This window comes from Oryx dammah, unplaced genomic scaffold, assembly GCF_014754425.2.
Source record: "Oryx dammah isolate SB20612 unplaced genomic scaffold, SCBI_Odam_1.1 HiC_scaffold_28, whole genome shotgun sequence".
Classification (NCBI taxonomy): Eukaryota; Metazoa; Chordata; class Mammalia; order Artiodactyla; family Bovidae; genus Oryx; species Oryx dammah.
Window position 1 is genome coordinate 98,896,959 of NW_024070212.1, and position 15,030 is coordinate 98,911,988.

A 15,030-nucleotide genomic window follows, 5' to 3' on the forward strand; every position below is an offset into this window, starting at 1 on the left:
GGGAAAATTCAGCTGTTCTCTATTAAGCTAGACATTAATGAGGTTTGCAAAAGAAAGATGAAACCATTGCATTCTTCTTTTGAAAACATAGTTGTTTTCAATAAAGTGTTACTGTTACCATGTAATGGTTTTGTTTCTATTTTTTATGAATTAATGTTTTTAAAATTTCTCAGTTTGAATTTTTAATATGGTTGGTATCGACAGATTCAACCTATACAAACAAAAGCTCTTTGAAGCTTCCAATAATTTTTAAGACTGTAAAGAGTCCAGAAACCAAAACATACTGCTCCAAGGAAATAATTTAAAGTGAGTTTAAATTGAAGTAATCCTTCAACTACTTTCTTCAACTAGAGGAGAAATTCCTCCAGTTCCCTGAAAACATTTGCTGATTTAAACATGAGCATTTAAAATGGATGCCAGATAGGAGGTTGAATGCTATTCTTACTTCATAACTAGTTCTGACCTCAAAACCAGGCTGTAATTCCCAAGGCTTCTGCTTGCTTGAGCTAATACCAAGAGAAAGAATCTTGCTGCAGAAGGAAATGGTAATCAAGTTTCAGGTCTCCTGTGGCCAAAGCAATCACTCCATGGCTCTCTTTACCAACTCAGTGTTTAGAGCTAAGTAATTTTCCAATAACTCATCACCAACATTCTAAAGTGAAAGAGAGGCAGGGCACAGATACGCTAGTTTTATGGATGTGGCCACAGGACTTTTTTTTTTTTTTTGTACGTTCTAGGCTGAGCTCTTACTATTCTGGCTGAAAGTCGGGGAAAAGTTACAAGTCCTGTCTTTCTCACTGATTGTTGTAGTCCCACTATCTAGGATCTCAGACACTGGTTGGCACATATTAGGGATACAATAAATATTGTTGAATGAAGTCAAATTCCTTTATTTTTACTGCAGAAGTTGGACTCCGCTTCCTAACTGGCAGGGAGCTAAGGTAATTAAAGTTTTAACAGATGGATAGAGGACTTCGCTTCCTAACTGGCAGGGAGCTAAGGTAACTAAAGTTTTAACAGATGGATAGAGGACTTCCCTGGTGGTCCAGTGGTTAAGAATCCACCTGCCAATGCAGGGAACATGGGCTTGATCCCTGGCTGGGGAAGATTCCATGTGGCACTGAGCAGCTAAGCCTGTGTGCCACAACTGCTAAAGCCCTCGTGCCTCAGAGCCTGTGCTCTGCAACAGGAGAAGTCACGGCACCGAGAAGCCTGTGCACGACAAGGAAGAGTAGCCCCACTCACCCAACCAGAGAAAGCCCTTGCACAGCAACGGAGATCCAATGCAGCCAAAAATAAAACAGATACATTTTTTTAAATTAAAGAACTATTATTAAAAAGAGATGGATAGAAAAAGAGGGAACCTTCCAAAAGAGAGAACGACCATTGTTCCTGTTATTCAATGTAGTTTACAGAATCCCCTGGTGGTCCGGTGGTTAGGATTCCATGCTTTCACTGCCAAGGCTTGGGTTCAATTTCTGGTTGAGGAACTAAGATAGCTTGAGCCCAGCAGTGTGGCCCAAAAGACAGAAACCACACAACCCCTACCCCAAACCAGATAATGCAGCTTAACAATCTGCCTTAAAAATGTACTGCTTAAAACAAAACAAACAAAAAAGAATTATTTTATTGTTATCTCACAATTGTTGGAGTCTAGACTCAGATGTTTGGGTTCTCTCATCCGAATGTTGCAGCTTCTTAACTGGTCTCTGGAAGCAGAGATTCTATTATCAAAACAGCAACCACAGAGATCCTCTAAAAGCCTGTTATATCGCTGCTCCGCTGCACAAGTCAAGGTCCTCACAATGCCTACAAGACCCACAGGATCTGAATTCTCCACCTTCTCCCCCATTGCCTCTCCGGCTTCCTCTGCCATCATCCACTCTCCCCCAGCTCACTTTTCTTCAGCTCTATTGGCTTCTTTGTTCTCCGAAGTTGCCTTCTCTCTCCAAGGCCTTTGCACTTGCTGGCTAGTCTTCTTGGAAGGCTCTTACCCAAGATATTCATTTGACTCACTCTCTCCAAGCCACTGTTCAGTATCACCATCACAGTGCTGCTAAGTCGCTTCAGTCGTTTGACTCTGGGCAACCTTATGCACTGTAGACCACCAGGCTCCTCTGTCCATGGGGTTTTCCAGACAAGGATACTGGAGTGGGTTGCTATGCCTCCTCCAGGGGATTTTCCCCACCATTACAGTGAGATCTTCCTGAATCCCACACTCCCGACCAACTTTTGATGGCTAAAGGTGGATGTTTTCCATACAATAATAATCTGGTTCAGAAAGCCAACGTTGAGTGGCCACATTAGACCTCACTGGACATAGATCCTTGGTGATTTCTCCACTGGTCAGCCCAAAACCGCAGCTCCTAATGAGCTGTCCTTCCGCAGAGTGGTAGTAGGGACCAGGTCCTAGAAGAATTGCCTGAAGGAAGAGACTGTGACTAGTTCCCCTGCAACGTGAGGGACGCTCAGTGGGCGTTGGTAATTTGTGAATGAATGAAAAGGCTCCGGCGGCCCCGCCTCCTCTACCCCTCCCCTCCTCCCCGCAGCATCCTTTTCGGCCGTCATCTATTATTCGGTGCTCGTTTTCTTCTCTGCGGGCCTGCCCAGCGCGTCCCATCGATCTGCCCGGCCATCGTGCGCCTGCGCCTTTTGGCTGTCAGTCGGCGGCGGCGTGGGGAGCGCGGGGAGCGCTGGGAACCGTGGCGGCGCGCGGGGACCTGAGGTAAAGCTGAGGCTTCTGCGCTGCCAGGCCGCGCACGAGCTGGCTGGCGGGGGGAGCCGCGCGGTGGAGGCCGCCGAGCCTCACTTCACCGGAGGGAGGCGGGCTCCTCAAGCCTGGTAGAGGAGGGCCCGAGGGGCTTGCAGGGGTGCAGAGCCCGAGTCGCCAGCTCGAGTGCCTCCCGGACCTGGCCGCGGAGCCAAGAGGCCGAACTAAAAGGAAACTCGGGGAGCATCCGAGCCAGCCACCTTGTGCAAAAGTTGAGGAAATTGAGTTTCAGGGAGGGGAGGATCTGCTGGAAGTCACGGCGAGTGAGCACCGAACGCCCTGCGCACAGTGCTTGATCCTTTCCACTTAAAAGTCCTTCGTTTTTTTATTCTGTTTCTGATTATTTTAGGTGCAAGATACAAATACAAAGAGCAATACAATAAAGTCTGGCTGAGAGATCAGTTGTGATTCGGGGTTTTTATCAATTTACAAAGGGAGAAGGCAGTGAGGGCTGTATCGGAGACAGGTTGAAGATGCCATGAACAACCTCTCTAAAGCCTGAGTGGCTAGAGAGTTTTTGCCTTGATTCCCATCGCTCAGAGTCGCGGCAGTGGCATTGAGACATTTGTCAGGCTGCCTGGTATCAGTTATGTTCATGATTATCACCCAGAGCCTCATTGAGAGCAGGAACCTCAGATCCTAGTGACCTGGGTTCTTATGTCCCTTCTGCACATGTTTGAGCTCGATGCTTACTCTGGGTTGTTGTGAGGTTCACAGATGCTCATTCCACGAGTACTGACTGAGTGCCTGGTATCTGACAGGAATTATGTCAGGTACTGGGGATACAACGATGACAGCCAAGGAACTCACAGGAAATAGACATTTAAACAGGCAGATGGACTTCGCTGGCAGTACAGTGGTTGAGACTCCACACTTCCAATGCAGGGGCAGTGGGTTCCATCCCGGGGGGTGGGTTGGGGGAGAGGGGAGTAAGATCCCACATGCCACACTTGCGGCAGCCAAGAAATAATGAAAATTAAAATAAATGGGCAGTGAATCCTGAAAGGTAGAGATAATCTGCATATAGTAGAATGGAAGCCTTTAAGGAGAAAAGAGTTACTTCTCTGAGAGGGTGGGAAGGGATAAGAATGTCTTTATACACAAGGTGATTCTTCAACTGAGTCTTTAAAGTTTAATTGGTGATTACATACTGGACACAGGAGAAAGGCAACTAAGAATAGTGATACAGGGGCCAGAATTATGCAACAGCATGGTTCAGCTGGCACAAAAAGTTTCCATGACCTATTATCAAAAACTTATATAATGCTTGTCATTGTTTTGTGTGCTTTACTTGGGTTAACTTATTTAATATTTATAACAACTCTGTGAAGTAGAAATTATCCTCACCTTAGAAAATTAAGAAAATGGAGGCTTGGGATAGGTATGTAGCTTACCTTGGATCATACAGCTAATTCATGGTAGAGCTAGAATTAAAATCCAGGCAGTCTGGTTAAAGGGCTGGTGAACTTAACCACCAGGCTCTTTTCTAGAAACTGAGGATGCTGAGTTTTAAATGTCAGGCCCCTGGTTACCTCACCTGTAAGTGACAGAACCAGAACTCAGACTCAGGTCTTTTAACTCTTAAGGATCCAGTGTTAATACTTTTCATAGTAACATCAGATGTTATGAGATTTATATAATTCCAGATTGTAGTTAAATACCAATCTGAGGCAGTGCCTGCTGGAATTGAAAGTACCATATCTTTACATTGTGGATGTTGTATAAGAGCCTTTACTTTGTGCTGGGGTGTATGAGGTGTGTGTGTGTTGTAGTTTAGATACTGATGTGAAGAGCCCAGGACTGATCAAAATTATGATAAAGGAGCAACATTATTTACCAGTTTGGTGTTAAATACATTTTTGTTTCCAGAGCATTGAATTTCACTTTGTTTTTAAAAGGTTACATCATTTGTTGTAAGTCAAATAGTACTTTTATTTTAAATCAGTAAGGATTTGTGAGCTTTTAATGTGCCTCTCTTCTGTGATAGCAGCTGTAAAGAGATTTTTTTGAATGTCAAACAGTTTCATTTATCACCTTGAGTCTGAAAAAAAGAAATTAACTTGGTTTGTTTCTGTAATTGGGCTCTGCAAACCTAGGTTAAGATACAAGCCTACATTTGAGTTTATAATGTTATATTTCAAGTTGGGGGTAATGAAAAAATGGGAGCAGGTGGCTGAATTAACAGAAGCATCTTAAGTCATTTCAGACTTTTCAGAGATCTAATGTGCTTGTCTTTGTGCTGTTAATTCTAGTCAAAAGTTTAAAATTTTTTTTCAGGGAGTACAAACTCACATATCAGAAACCAGCTTGATAAACTCTTACTCCTTTAAGAGTCAGCTCAAGCATTACTTTCCTGTAAAACCTTTCCTGTCTTTTCTAGGAAGACTTAGGTGTTACTGTCACTGTATATGCCTACTGCACTTTAGATATATCCCTGTCATGGCATTAATGATGTTGTATTGTAATTTACTGCATTTGTCTTCACTTAATTGTCAATAACTCAAGAGCAAGAGCCAGATTTTTGTTTTATTCATTTTCCCCCCTCTAGCCCAGGCTGGAAATGAGAGTATGTATCAGTAAGAGAATAGGATAAATGTGATGTTTATACTGTGGCTAAAGAGTCTTTCTTATTCTGGTTATTGGAGTTGGAAATGACATGTTTGTCATAAGTGAATATCAATAACCTAAATAAAAATAAGATTAATACTGTGTGTGCATTGATTTTATTACATTTTTCTCTTGGTTTTCTCTGTGATTACAGTTTTTAAAAATGGAATTTCAAGCAGTTGTAATGGCAGTTGGAGGGGGATCACGAATGACAGACCTGACTTCTAGTATTCCCAAACCTCTGCTTCCAGTCGGCAACAAACCTTTAATTTGGTACCCACTGAACCTGCTTGAGCGTGTTGGATTTGAAGGTGAGTTATGGCAATGAGATATACTCACAAAACCTTTAGGGTTCTTCATCCCAGTAATTTGTCAGCTTTATGAGGGTGAGAGAAATGAATGAAAGAAGACTAGGACTCAATGTTGGCTGGAGACGGGCCTCTTTAAATTAGAAACTTTGCAGTACTCTCTTGCTGTGCGAAAAAGGTTGAGAAGAGAGTGCTAAGTGTTTCTTTTTTAGAGCTGGTCTCCACAGTGATCCAAGATAACCCTGGAAGGATATCAGAACATAATATGAGAATGACCATATGCCTCATAGTATTTACTGAGAACCTGCATTTGCCAGGTAGTATATTCAACACTGGACTACGGAATTGAAAAGGTTAACTCAGGCCCTGATTTCTAGAACCTTAAAGTGTAGTGGAGAGATAAACACATATAAACAGATTATCATTGTGAAATGTGATAAATGTTCTAACAGAGGCACATTATAAGTGCTTGTTATTAATATAAGGAAGATACTGTTTGAACTTGAGAGATTCAGAGAAGACTTTACAGAGTAGCTGACCCTTGAATTGACTCTTGAAAAATAGATTAACATTCTGACCAGTGTGGAAGAAGTATTTCATACAGAAGTAGTAAATTTTGCAGAGATAGAGTCATGATCAGCACATATTCTCGCAACTACTTTTCATTTTTTGTGGCTGTAATATCATATGTATTCCCTGGTGGCTCAGTGGTAAAGAATCTGCTTGGCAGTGCAGGAGATGCAGGTTTGATCCCTTGGTCGGGAAGATCCCCTAGAGTAGGAAGTGGTAACCTACTCCAGTATTCTTGCCTGGGAAATCCCATGGACAGAGGAGCCTGGTGGGCTCTAGTCCACGGGGTTGACAAAGAGTCAGACATGACTTAGTGACTAAACAACAAGAGCAATATTGAGCGTAAGAGGGAATAAATGTAATGAGAGAAATAAACAGGCATTATACTATGAAGGGCCTTGTATTCCATGTTGAGGAATTTAGATTTTTTTTTTTTCTTGAAAGCAGTGGGAAATCAGTGAAGAGCCTTTTTTTTTTTGGCTGTGCCACAAGGCATGTGGGATCCTAGTTCCCTAACCAGGGATCAAACCCATGCCTTCTGCAGTGGAAGCCCAAGGAAGTTCTGAACAGCTTACTAAACTGAAGTTTAATATAGTTAAATTCATGTTTTCGCTACCATAAGTCCTTTGTATCTTTATATAAATTTCAGAATCAGCTTATCAGTTTCTACAAAAATAGTTGCTAGAATTTTGATTAAGACTGAATTGAATTGGTAGATCAGTAGGAAGAGAATTCACATCTTAACAGTATTGAGTCTTCTGATTGAGGAGCATGGTATATCTCTCCTTTTATTTAGGCCTTTGTAATTTCTCTCAACTAAAACAACTACTTTATAGTTTTCAGTGTATAGGACTTACACATATTTTATTATATTTATTTGTTCAGTTCAGTTCAGTCGCTCAGTTGTGTCTGACTCTTTGCAACCCCATGAACTGCAGCATGCCAGGCCTCCCTATCCATCACCAACAACCGGAGTTCACCCAAACCCATGTCCATCGAGTTGGTAATGCCATCCAACCAGCTCATCCTCTGTCGTCCCCTTCTGCTCTTGCCCTCAATCTTTCCTAGTATCAGGGTCTTTTCCAATGACTCAGCTCTTCGCATCAGGTGGCCAAAGTGTTGGAGTTTCAGCTTCAACATCAGTCCTTCCAATGTACACCCAGGACTGATCTCCTTTTCAATTGACTGGTTGGATCTCCTCACAGTCCAAGGGACTCTCAAGAGTCTTCTCCAACACCACAGTTCAAAAGCATCAATTCTTTGGTCCTCAGCTTTCTTTATAGTCCAACTCTCACATCCATATATGACCACTGGAAAAACCATGGCCTTGACTAGACGGACCTTTGTTGGCAAGGTAGTGTCTCTGCTTTTTAATATGCTGTCTAGGTTGGTTATAACTTTCCTTCCCAGGAGCAAGCGTGTTTTAATTTTCTGGCTGCAATCACCATCTGCAGTGATTTTGGAGCCCAGAAAAATAAAGTCAGCCACTGTTTCCACTGTTTCCCCAACTATCTGCCATGAAGTGATGGGACTGGATGCCATGATCTTAGTTTTCTGAATGCTGAGCTTTGAGCCAACTTTTTCACTCTCCACTTTCACTTTCATCAAGAGGCTGTTTAGTTCTTCTTCACTTTCTGCCATAAAGGTGGTGTTATCTGCATATCTGAGGTTATTGATATTTCTCCCGGCAATCTTGATTCCAGCTTGTGCTTCTTCCAGCCCAGCATTTCTCATGATGTACTATGCATGATTCACATATTGCTGAAGCCTGGCTTGGAGAATTTTAAGCATTACTTTACTAGTGTGTGAGATGAGTGCAGTAGTTTGAGCATTCTTTGGCATTGCCTTTCTTTGAGATTGGAATGAAAACTGACCTTTTCCGGTCCTGTGGCCACTGCTGAGTTTTCCAAATTTGCTGGCATATCGAGTGCAGCACTTTCATAGCGTCATCTTTCAGGATTTGAAACAGCTCAACTGGAATTCCATCACCTCCACTAGCTTTGTTCATAGTGATGCTTCCTAAGGTCCACTTGACTTCACATTCCAGGATGTCCAGCTCTAGGTGAGTGACCACACCATCATGATTATCTGGGTCGTGAAGATCTTTTTTGTACAGTTCTTCTGTGTATTCTTGCCACCTCTTCTTACTATCTTCTGCTTCTGTTAGCTCCATACCGTTTCTGTCCTTCATTGTGCCCATCTTTGCATGAAATGTTCCCTTGGTATCTCTCATTTTCTTGAAGAGATCTCTAGTCTTTCCCATTCTATTGTTTTCCTCTATTTCTTTGCGTTGATCGCTGAGGAAGGCTTTCTTATCTCTCCTTGCTATTCTTTGGAACTCTACGTTCAAATGGGTTTATCTTTCCTTTTCTGCTTTGCTTTTCACCTCTCTTCTTTCACAGCTGTTTGTAAGGCCTCCTCAGACAGCCATTTTGCTTTTTTGCATTTCTTTTTCTTGGTATGGTCTTGATTCCTGTCTCCTGTACAATGTCATGAACTTCCGTCCATAGTTCATCAAGCACTCTGTCTATCAGATCTAGTCCCTTAAATCTATTTCTCACTTCCACTGTATAGTCATAAGGGATCTGATTTAGGTCATACCTGAATGATCTAGTGGTTTTCTCCACTTTCCTCAAGTTTAGTCTGAATTTGACAATAAGGCGTTCATGATCCGAGCCACAGTCAGCTCCCAGTCTTATTTTTGCTGACTGTATAGAGCTTCTCTATCTTTGGCTACAAAGAATATAATCAATCTGATTTCAGTGTCAACCATCTGGTGTTGTCCATGGGTAGAGTCTTCTCTTGTGTTATTGGAAGAGGGTGTTATCATAAATGGTAATTATTCCAGTTTCCAGAAAATTTGTTGCCAGTACATAAAAACATAGCTTTTTTATGTTGCCCTGTATCCTACAACTTTGCTAAATACTCTTATTATTAATTCTGGCAGCCTTTTGTGGATTCATTATGATTTTTTACAATTTTACCTAATTGACATTTATAGAATATGCCACCTAGTAAAGCAGAATGCACAATTCTTTTCAAATGCTAAGAACTTTTACCAAGATAGACTGTATTTTTTGAGATAAATCAGGTCTCAATAAATCTTTGAAGATTAATATAAAATATATTCTCTAACCACAGTAGAGTTACAGTAGAAATCAATAACATAGAGGTATCAAGAGAATCCATAAGTATTTGGAAATCAAACCACATATCTGTACATAACCCAAAGAAGAAACCACAAAGGAAATTTAAAAAACAATTTTATTAGAGTAGAGTTGATTTATAGTATCGTATTAGTTTCAGGTGTACAGCAAAGTGAGTCAGTTATACATACACATATATCCACTCTTTCTTTAGACTCTTTTCCCGTATAGGCCATTGCAGAGTATTGAGTAGCGTTCCCTGTACTATACAGTAGGTTCTTATTCAGTTCAGTTCAGTTCAGTCGCTCAGTTGTGTCCGACTCTTTGCGACCCCATGAATCGCAGCACGCCAGGCCTCCCTGTCCATCACCAACTCCCGGAGTTCACTCAGACTCACATTCATCGAGTCAGTGATGCCATCCAGCCATCTCATCCTCGGTCGTCCCCTTCTCCTCCTGCCCCCAATCCCTCCCAGCATCAGAGTCTTTTCCAATGAGTCAACTCTTCATGTGAGGTGGCCAAAGTACTGGAGCTTCAGCTTTAGCATCCGTCCTTATTAGTTACCTATTTTATATAGTAGTGTTTCTACGTCAATCCAAAACTTCCAATTTATCCCTTCTCCCCCTCGTCCCCTGGTAGCCATAAGTTTGTTTTCTACATCTGTGGCTCTGCTTCTATACAGATTTCATTTGTACCCTTTTTTTTTAGATTCCACGTATAAGCAATATCATATGATGTTTATCTTTCTGTGCCTGACTTACATGACCTAGTATGACAGTCTTTAGGTCCGTCCATGTTGCTACAGATGGCATTATTTTGTCTTTTTTATGGGTGAGCAATATTCTACCAAGTATATATATGACATCTTCTTTATCTGTTCCTCTGTTGATGGACATTTAGGTTGCTTCCATGTCCTGGCTATTGTAAATAGTGCTGCAGTGAACATCGGGCTGCATTTATTTTTTTTTTGTATGTATCTTTTTGAATTGTGGTTTATGTGCCTAGGAGTGGGATTGCTGGGTCATATGGTAGTTTCTAGTTTTTTAAGGAACCTCCATACTGTTCTCCATGGTGGCTGTACTAATTTACATTCCCACCAACAGCGTAGGAGGGTTCCCTTTCCTCCATACCCTCTCTAGCATTTATTGTTCTTAGAATTTTTTGGGTGATGGCCATTCTGACCAGTGTAAGGTGATAGCTCATTGTAGTTTTCATTTACATTTCTCTAATAATTAGTGATGTTGATCATCTTTTCTTGTGCTTTTTGGCCATCTGACCACAAGGGGAATTAGAAAATGTTTTTAACTTAATGAAAAGGAGAATTCAATATTTTCAAATTTGAGGGATGTAGCTAAAGCAATGTTTAGAGAAAATTTTATAACATTAAGTTCTCTGTTAGAAAAGAAATGTCTCAAATTATCATCTAAGTTTCTACTTTGACAAACTGGAAAAAGAGAAGCAAATGAAACTCAAGTAGAAAGGAGATAAAAATGGTAACAATAGCAGTAAGTGAAATAGCAGCCAAAAGCATTAGAGAAAATCAGTAAAACCAAGAGATGATTCTTTAAAAAAAAAATCAATAGATTGTTAAATCTTTAGTTAGACTGATCAAAAACAGGGGAGAAGACACAAATTACTAATAACAGGAATGAAAGACGAAACATCACCACAAATCCTACAGACACTAAAAGTTAATAAGCAAGAGAGTTCCTTGGTGGTCTAGTGGTTATGATTCTGCACTTTCACTGCCGTAGCCCAGGTTCAGTCCCTGGTGGGGAATTGAGATCCTATAGCCATGCAGCGCAGCCAAAACAAGCAAACAAACAAAAAAGATAATAAGCAAATGTGAACAACTTTATGATAATAAATTTGAAATACAGATTTTTTTTAAAAACTGCTTTGGGAGCTGTATGAAGAATTAGTATGAGGGAGTCAAGACTATAAGCAAGGAAATGAGTTAAGAGATTGATACAAAAGTCCATGCTAACAGCAAAGAGGGCCTGAACTAAGGCTAGTGCTAAGGATGGCGAAGAAGGCCCATTTGGGAAAGTTGTTGATTCATGGGGAGGGGTAGTGGAAAGAAGGGGACGAGTTCCCTCTACTTTCTGCTTAGGTAAGTAACTAAGTGGATAGTGATATCAGTAATAGGAGAGGAAATGTAAGACAATAAACGGGTTTGAGCGAAGACAGTGAGTTTGGCTTTGGCCACAATGAGTTTGAGGTGTCCTTTAGTTAGATATAGCAGATTAGAATACCAGATGGAGGTGGTGCCAGATGCTGGGCCCTAGGCTTATGATCCAGTGTTTATTCCAGTCATACTTTCTTGAGACAGATCCATGAACAGTTCTTTGCAGTGGTCTGTATGATATTGACATTGAGATGTGTTTTAGAAAAGATTTTCTTTTTAGAACTCAATATCACAGGTGAGTGACACATCTTAATACACTTTTAAATATACTGCTTTCCTTTAATAAGTTGTTATGGCTTTGTCATCTATCACTTTTTTTTCCTCTTGCTATATATCTTTAGTTATATTTGGGGATAGTTTTTTGTGGCATATTAAATGCCTATTATATAGAAAATTCCTTCTGAATGAGGCTAACTCAGAATTTGGAGAATGACTCCTAAACATGATGTTCTGTAGTTGATCTATAAACTCTTTGTTCATTCTGTTCATATAGTTCATTATTTTAGGAAGTTCGTAGCCCTGCTTAGCATTAGTCTCTCCATACTGAATAGCAAGGAGAGATAAGAAAGCCTTACTAAGTGATCAATGCAAATAAATAGAGGAAAACAATAGAATGGGGAAGACTAGAGATCTCTTCAAGAAAATGAAGAGATACCAAGGGAACATTTCATGCAAAGATGGGTACAATTAAGGACAGAAATGGTATGGACCTAACAGAAGCAGAAGATTTTAAGAAGAGGTAGCAAAAAATACACAGAACTATACAAAAAAGATCTTAATGACCCAGATAACCATAATGGTGCAATCACTCACCTACAGACAGACATCCTAGAGTGAACTCAAAGCTTAGGAAGCATCACTACAAACAAAGCTAGTGGAGGTGATGGAATTCCAGTTGAGCTATTTCACATCCTAAAAGATGATGCTGTTAAAGTGCTGCTCAATATGCCATAAAATTTGGAAAACTCAGCAGTGGCCACAGGACTGGAAAAGGTCAGTTTTCATTACAATCCCAAAGAAGGGCAATGCCAAAGAATGTTCAAACTACTGCACAATTGCACTCATTTCACATGCTAGCAAAGTAATGCTCAAAATTCTCCATTATGGGCTTCAACAGTACATGAACCGTGAACTTCCAGACATTCAAGCTGGTTTTAGAAAAGGCAGAGGAACCAGAGATCAAATTGCCAATCTCTGCTGGATCATTGAAAAAGCAAGAGAGTTCCAGAAAAACATCTACTTCTGCTTCATTGACTATGCTAAAGCCTTTGACAGTATGGATCACAACAAACTGTGGAAAATTCTGAAAGAGATGGGAATATCAGACCACCTTACCTGCCTCCCAAGAAATCTGTATTCAGGTCAAGAAGCAACATTTAGAACTGGACATGGAACAATGGACTGATTCAAAATTGGGAAAGGAGTATGTCAAGGCTGTATATTGTCGTCCTGCTTATTTAACTTTTATGCAGAGTACATCATGCGAAATGCGGGGCTGGATGAAGCACAAGCTGGAATCAAGATTGCCAGGAGAAATATCAATAACCTCAGATATGCAGATGACACCACCCTTATGGCAGAAAGTGAAGAGGAACTAAAGAGCCTCTTGATGAAAGTGAAAGAAGAGAGTGAAAAAGCTGGCTTAAAACTCAACATTCAAAAACAAAGATCATGGCGTCTGGTCACTTTGTGGCAAGTAGATGGGGAAACAGTGGAAACAGTGACAGACTATTTTCTTTGGCTCCAAAATCACTGTAGATGGTGACTGCAACCATGAAATTTAAAGATTCTTGCTCCTTGGAAGAAAAGCTATGACCAACCTAGACAGCATATTAAAAAGCAGAGACATTACTTTGCTGATAAAGGTCCTTCTGGTCAAAGATATGGTTTTCCCAGTAGTCATGTATGGATGTGAGAGTTGGACTGTAAAGAAGGCTAAGCACCGAAGAATTGATGCTTTTGAACTGTGGTGTTGGAGAAGACTCTTGAGAGTCCCTTGGACTGCAAGGAGATCCAACCAGTCCATCCTAAAGGAAATCAGTCCTGAATATTCATTGGAAGGACTGATGCTGAAGCTGAAGCTCCAATACTTTGGCCACCTGATGTGAAGAACTGACTCATTGGAAAAGACCCTGATGCTGGGAAAGATTGAAGCCAGTAGGAGCAGGGGATGACAAAGGATGAGATGGCTGGATGGCATCACTGACTCAATGGACATGAGTTTGAACAAGCTCCATGAGATGGTGATGAACAGGGAAGCCTGGTTTGCTGCAGTCCATGGAGTCGAAAAGAGTCAGACATGACTGAGTGCATGAACTGAGCTGACTGGTCCAATTATGAGACTGACTGTCCCATGTTTGTAGTTAATGTCCTTCACTCGACCTAAAATCTCTCCACCCTATGGAAATGTCATCTTCTTGAAACAACAAACAGTGTCAGTCACCCTGTCCTCTATGTTTTCATCACACTTAGTTTTTCTATCTCAGTACCTTTTAAGGTCTGCTTTATGCTGTAGTTAGTGGCATGTTAGACTAATCTTCCTGAGAGCAGGTACTGTGTCTAATTCATCTTTGTAAATCAGCATTTTATATATGGTATATACTAAACTGGACTTCAGTTCATCATGGTCTGCCTTAAAAGCCATCCCTTCCATGAAGCCTTCCTTAACCATTTTCATGTCTAAAATTTCATGTTACATTTCTTAAGAATAGGAGCCATGTTTAGTTCATTTCTGAATTCTCAGTGCCTGTTTGGCCTTTACGTATTAAATATAATTGTATTTGTTGGTTGAATGAGTGAGTTAATGACTGAAAGAAAGCTAAGTGGGAAAAGGAAGAAAGAAGGAAGGAAGGTTAAATGATATGAAAAAGAAAGAAAGAAAAGAAGAAAGTGAAAAAAAGAATGATTATAGTGAAAGGGAGAGGTTATTCAGCACTATCATGAAACACAAACATCAATAACCTCAGATATGCAGATGAGACCACCCTTATGGCAGAAAGTGAAGAGGAACTCAAAAGCCTCCTGATGAAAGTGAAAGAGGAGAGTGAAAAAGTTGGCTTAAAGCTCAACATTCAGAAAACGAAAATAATGGCATCCGGTCCCATCACTTCATGGGAAATAGATGGGAAACAGTGAAAACAGTGTCAGACTTTATTTTTTTGGGCTCCAAAATCACTGCAGATGGTGATTGCAGCCATGAAATTCAAAGATGCTTACTCCTTGGAAGAAAGTTATGACCAACCTAGATAGCATATTCAAAAGCAGAGACATTACTTTGCCAACAAAGGTCCGTCTAGTCAAGGCTTGGTTTTTCCTGTGGTCATGTATGGATGTGAGAGTTGGACTGTGAAGAAAGCTGAGCCCCAGAGAATTGATGCTTTTGAAGTGTGGTGTTGGAGAAGACTCTTGAGAGTCCCTTGGACTGTGAGGAGATCCAACCAG

At 40.8% G+C, this 15,030-nt stretch overlaps 1 protein-coding gene across 2 annotated transcripts in view; it reads left to right on the forward strand.

Moving 5' to 3' along the window:
- The first annotated feature begins 2,655 nt into the window (after positions 1–2,655).
- The window catches only part of EIF2B3 (eukaryotic translation initiation factor 2B subunit gamma), a 118,009-nt gene continuing 105,634 nt past the window's right edge, over positions 2,656–15,030 (forward strand). The window contains exons 1-2 of one of the 2 annotated variants that reach the window (XM_040231322.1): positions 2,656–2,725; positions 5,532–5,688. In XM_040231322.1, coding sequence (XP_040087256.1) covers positions 5,541–5,688 — 148 coding nt within the window. In that variant the 5' untranslated portion in view covers positions 2,656–2,725; positions 5,532–5,540. Of the gene's footprint in view, positions 2,726–2,959; positions 3,034–5,531; positions 5,689–15,030 lie in introns of those variants that run through there. The other variant, XM_040231323.1, reaches the window with a different exon arrangement.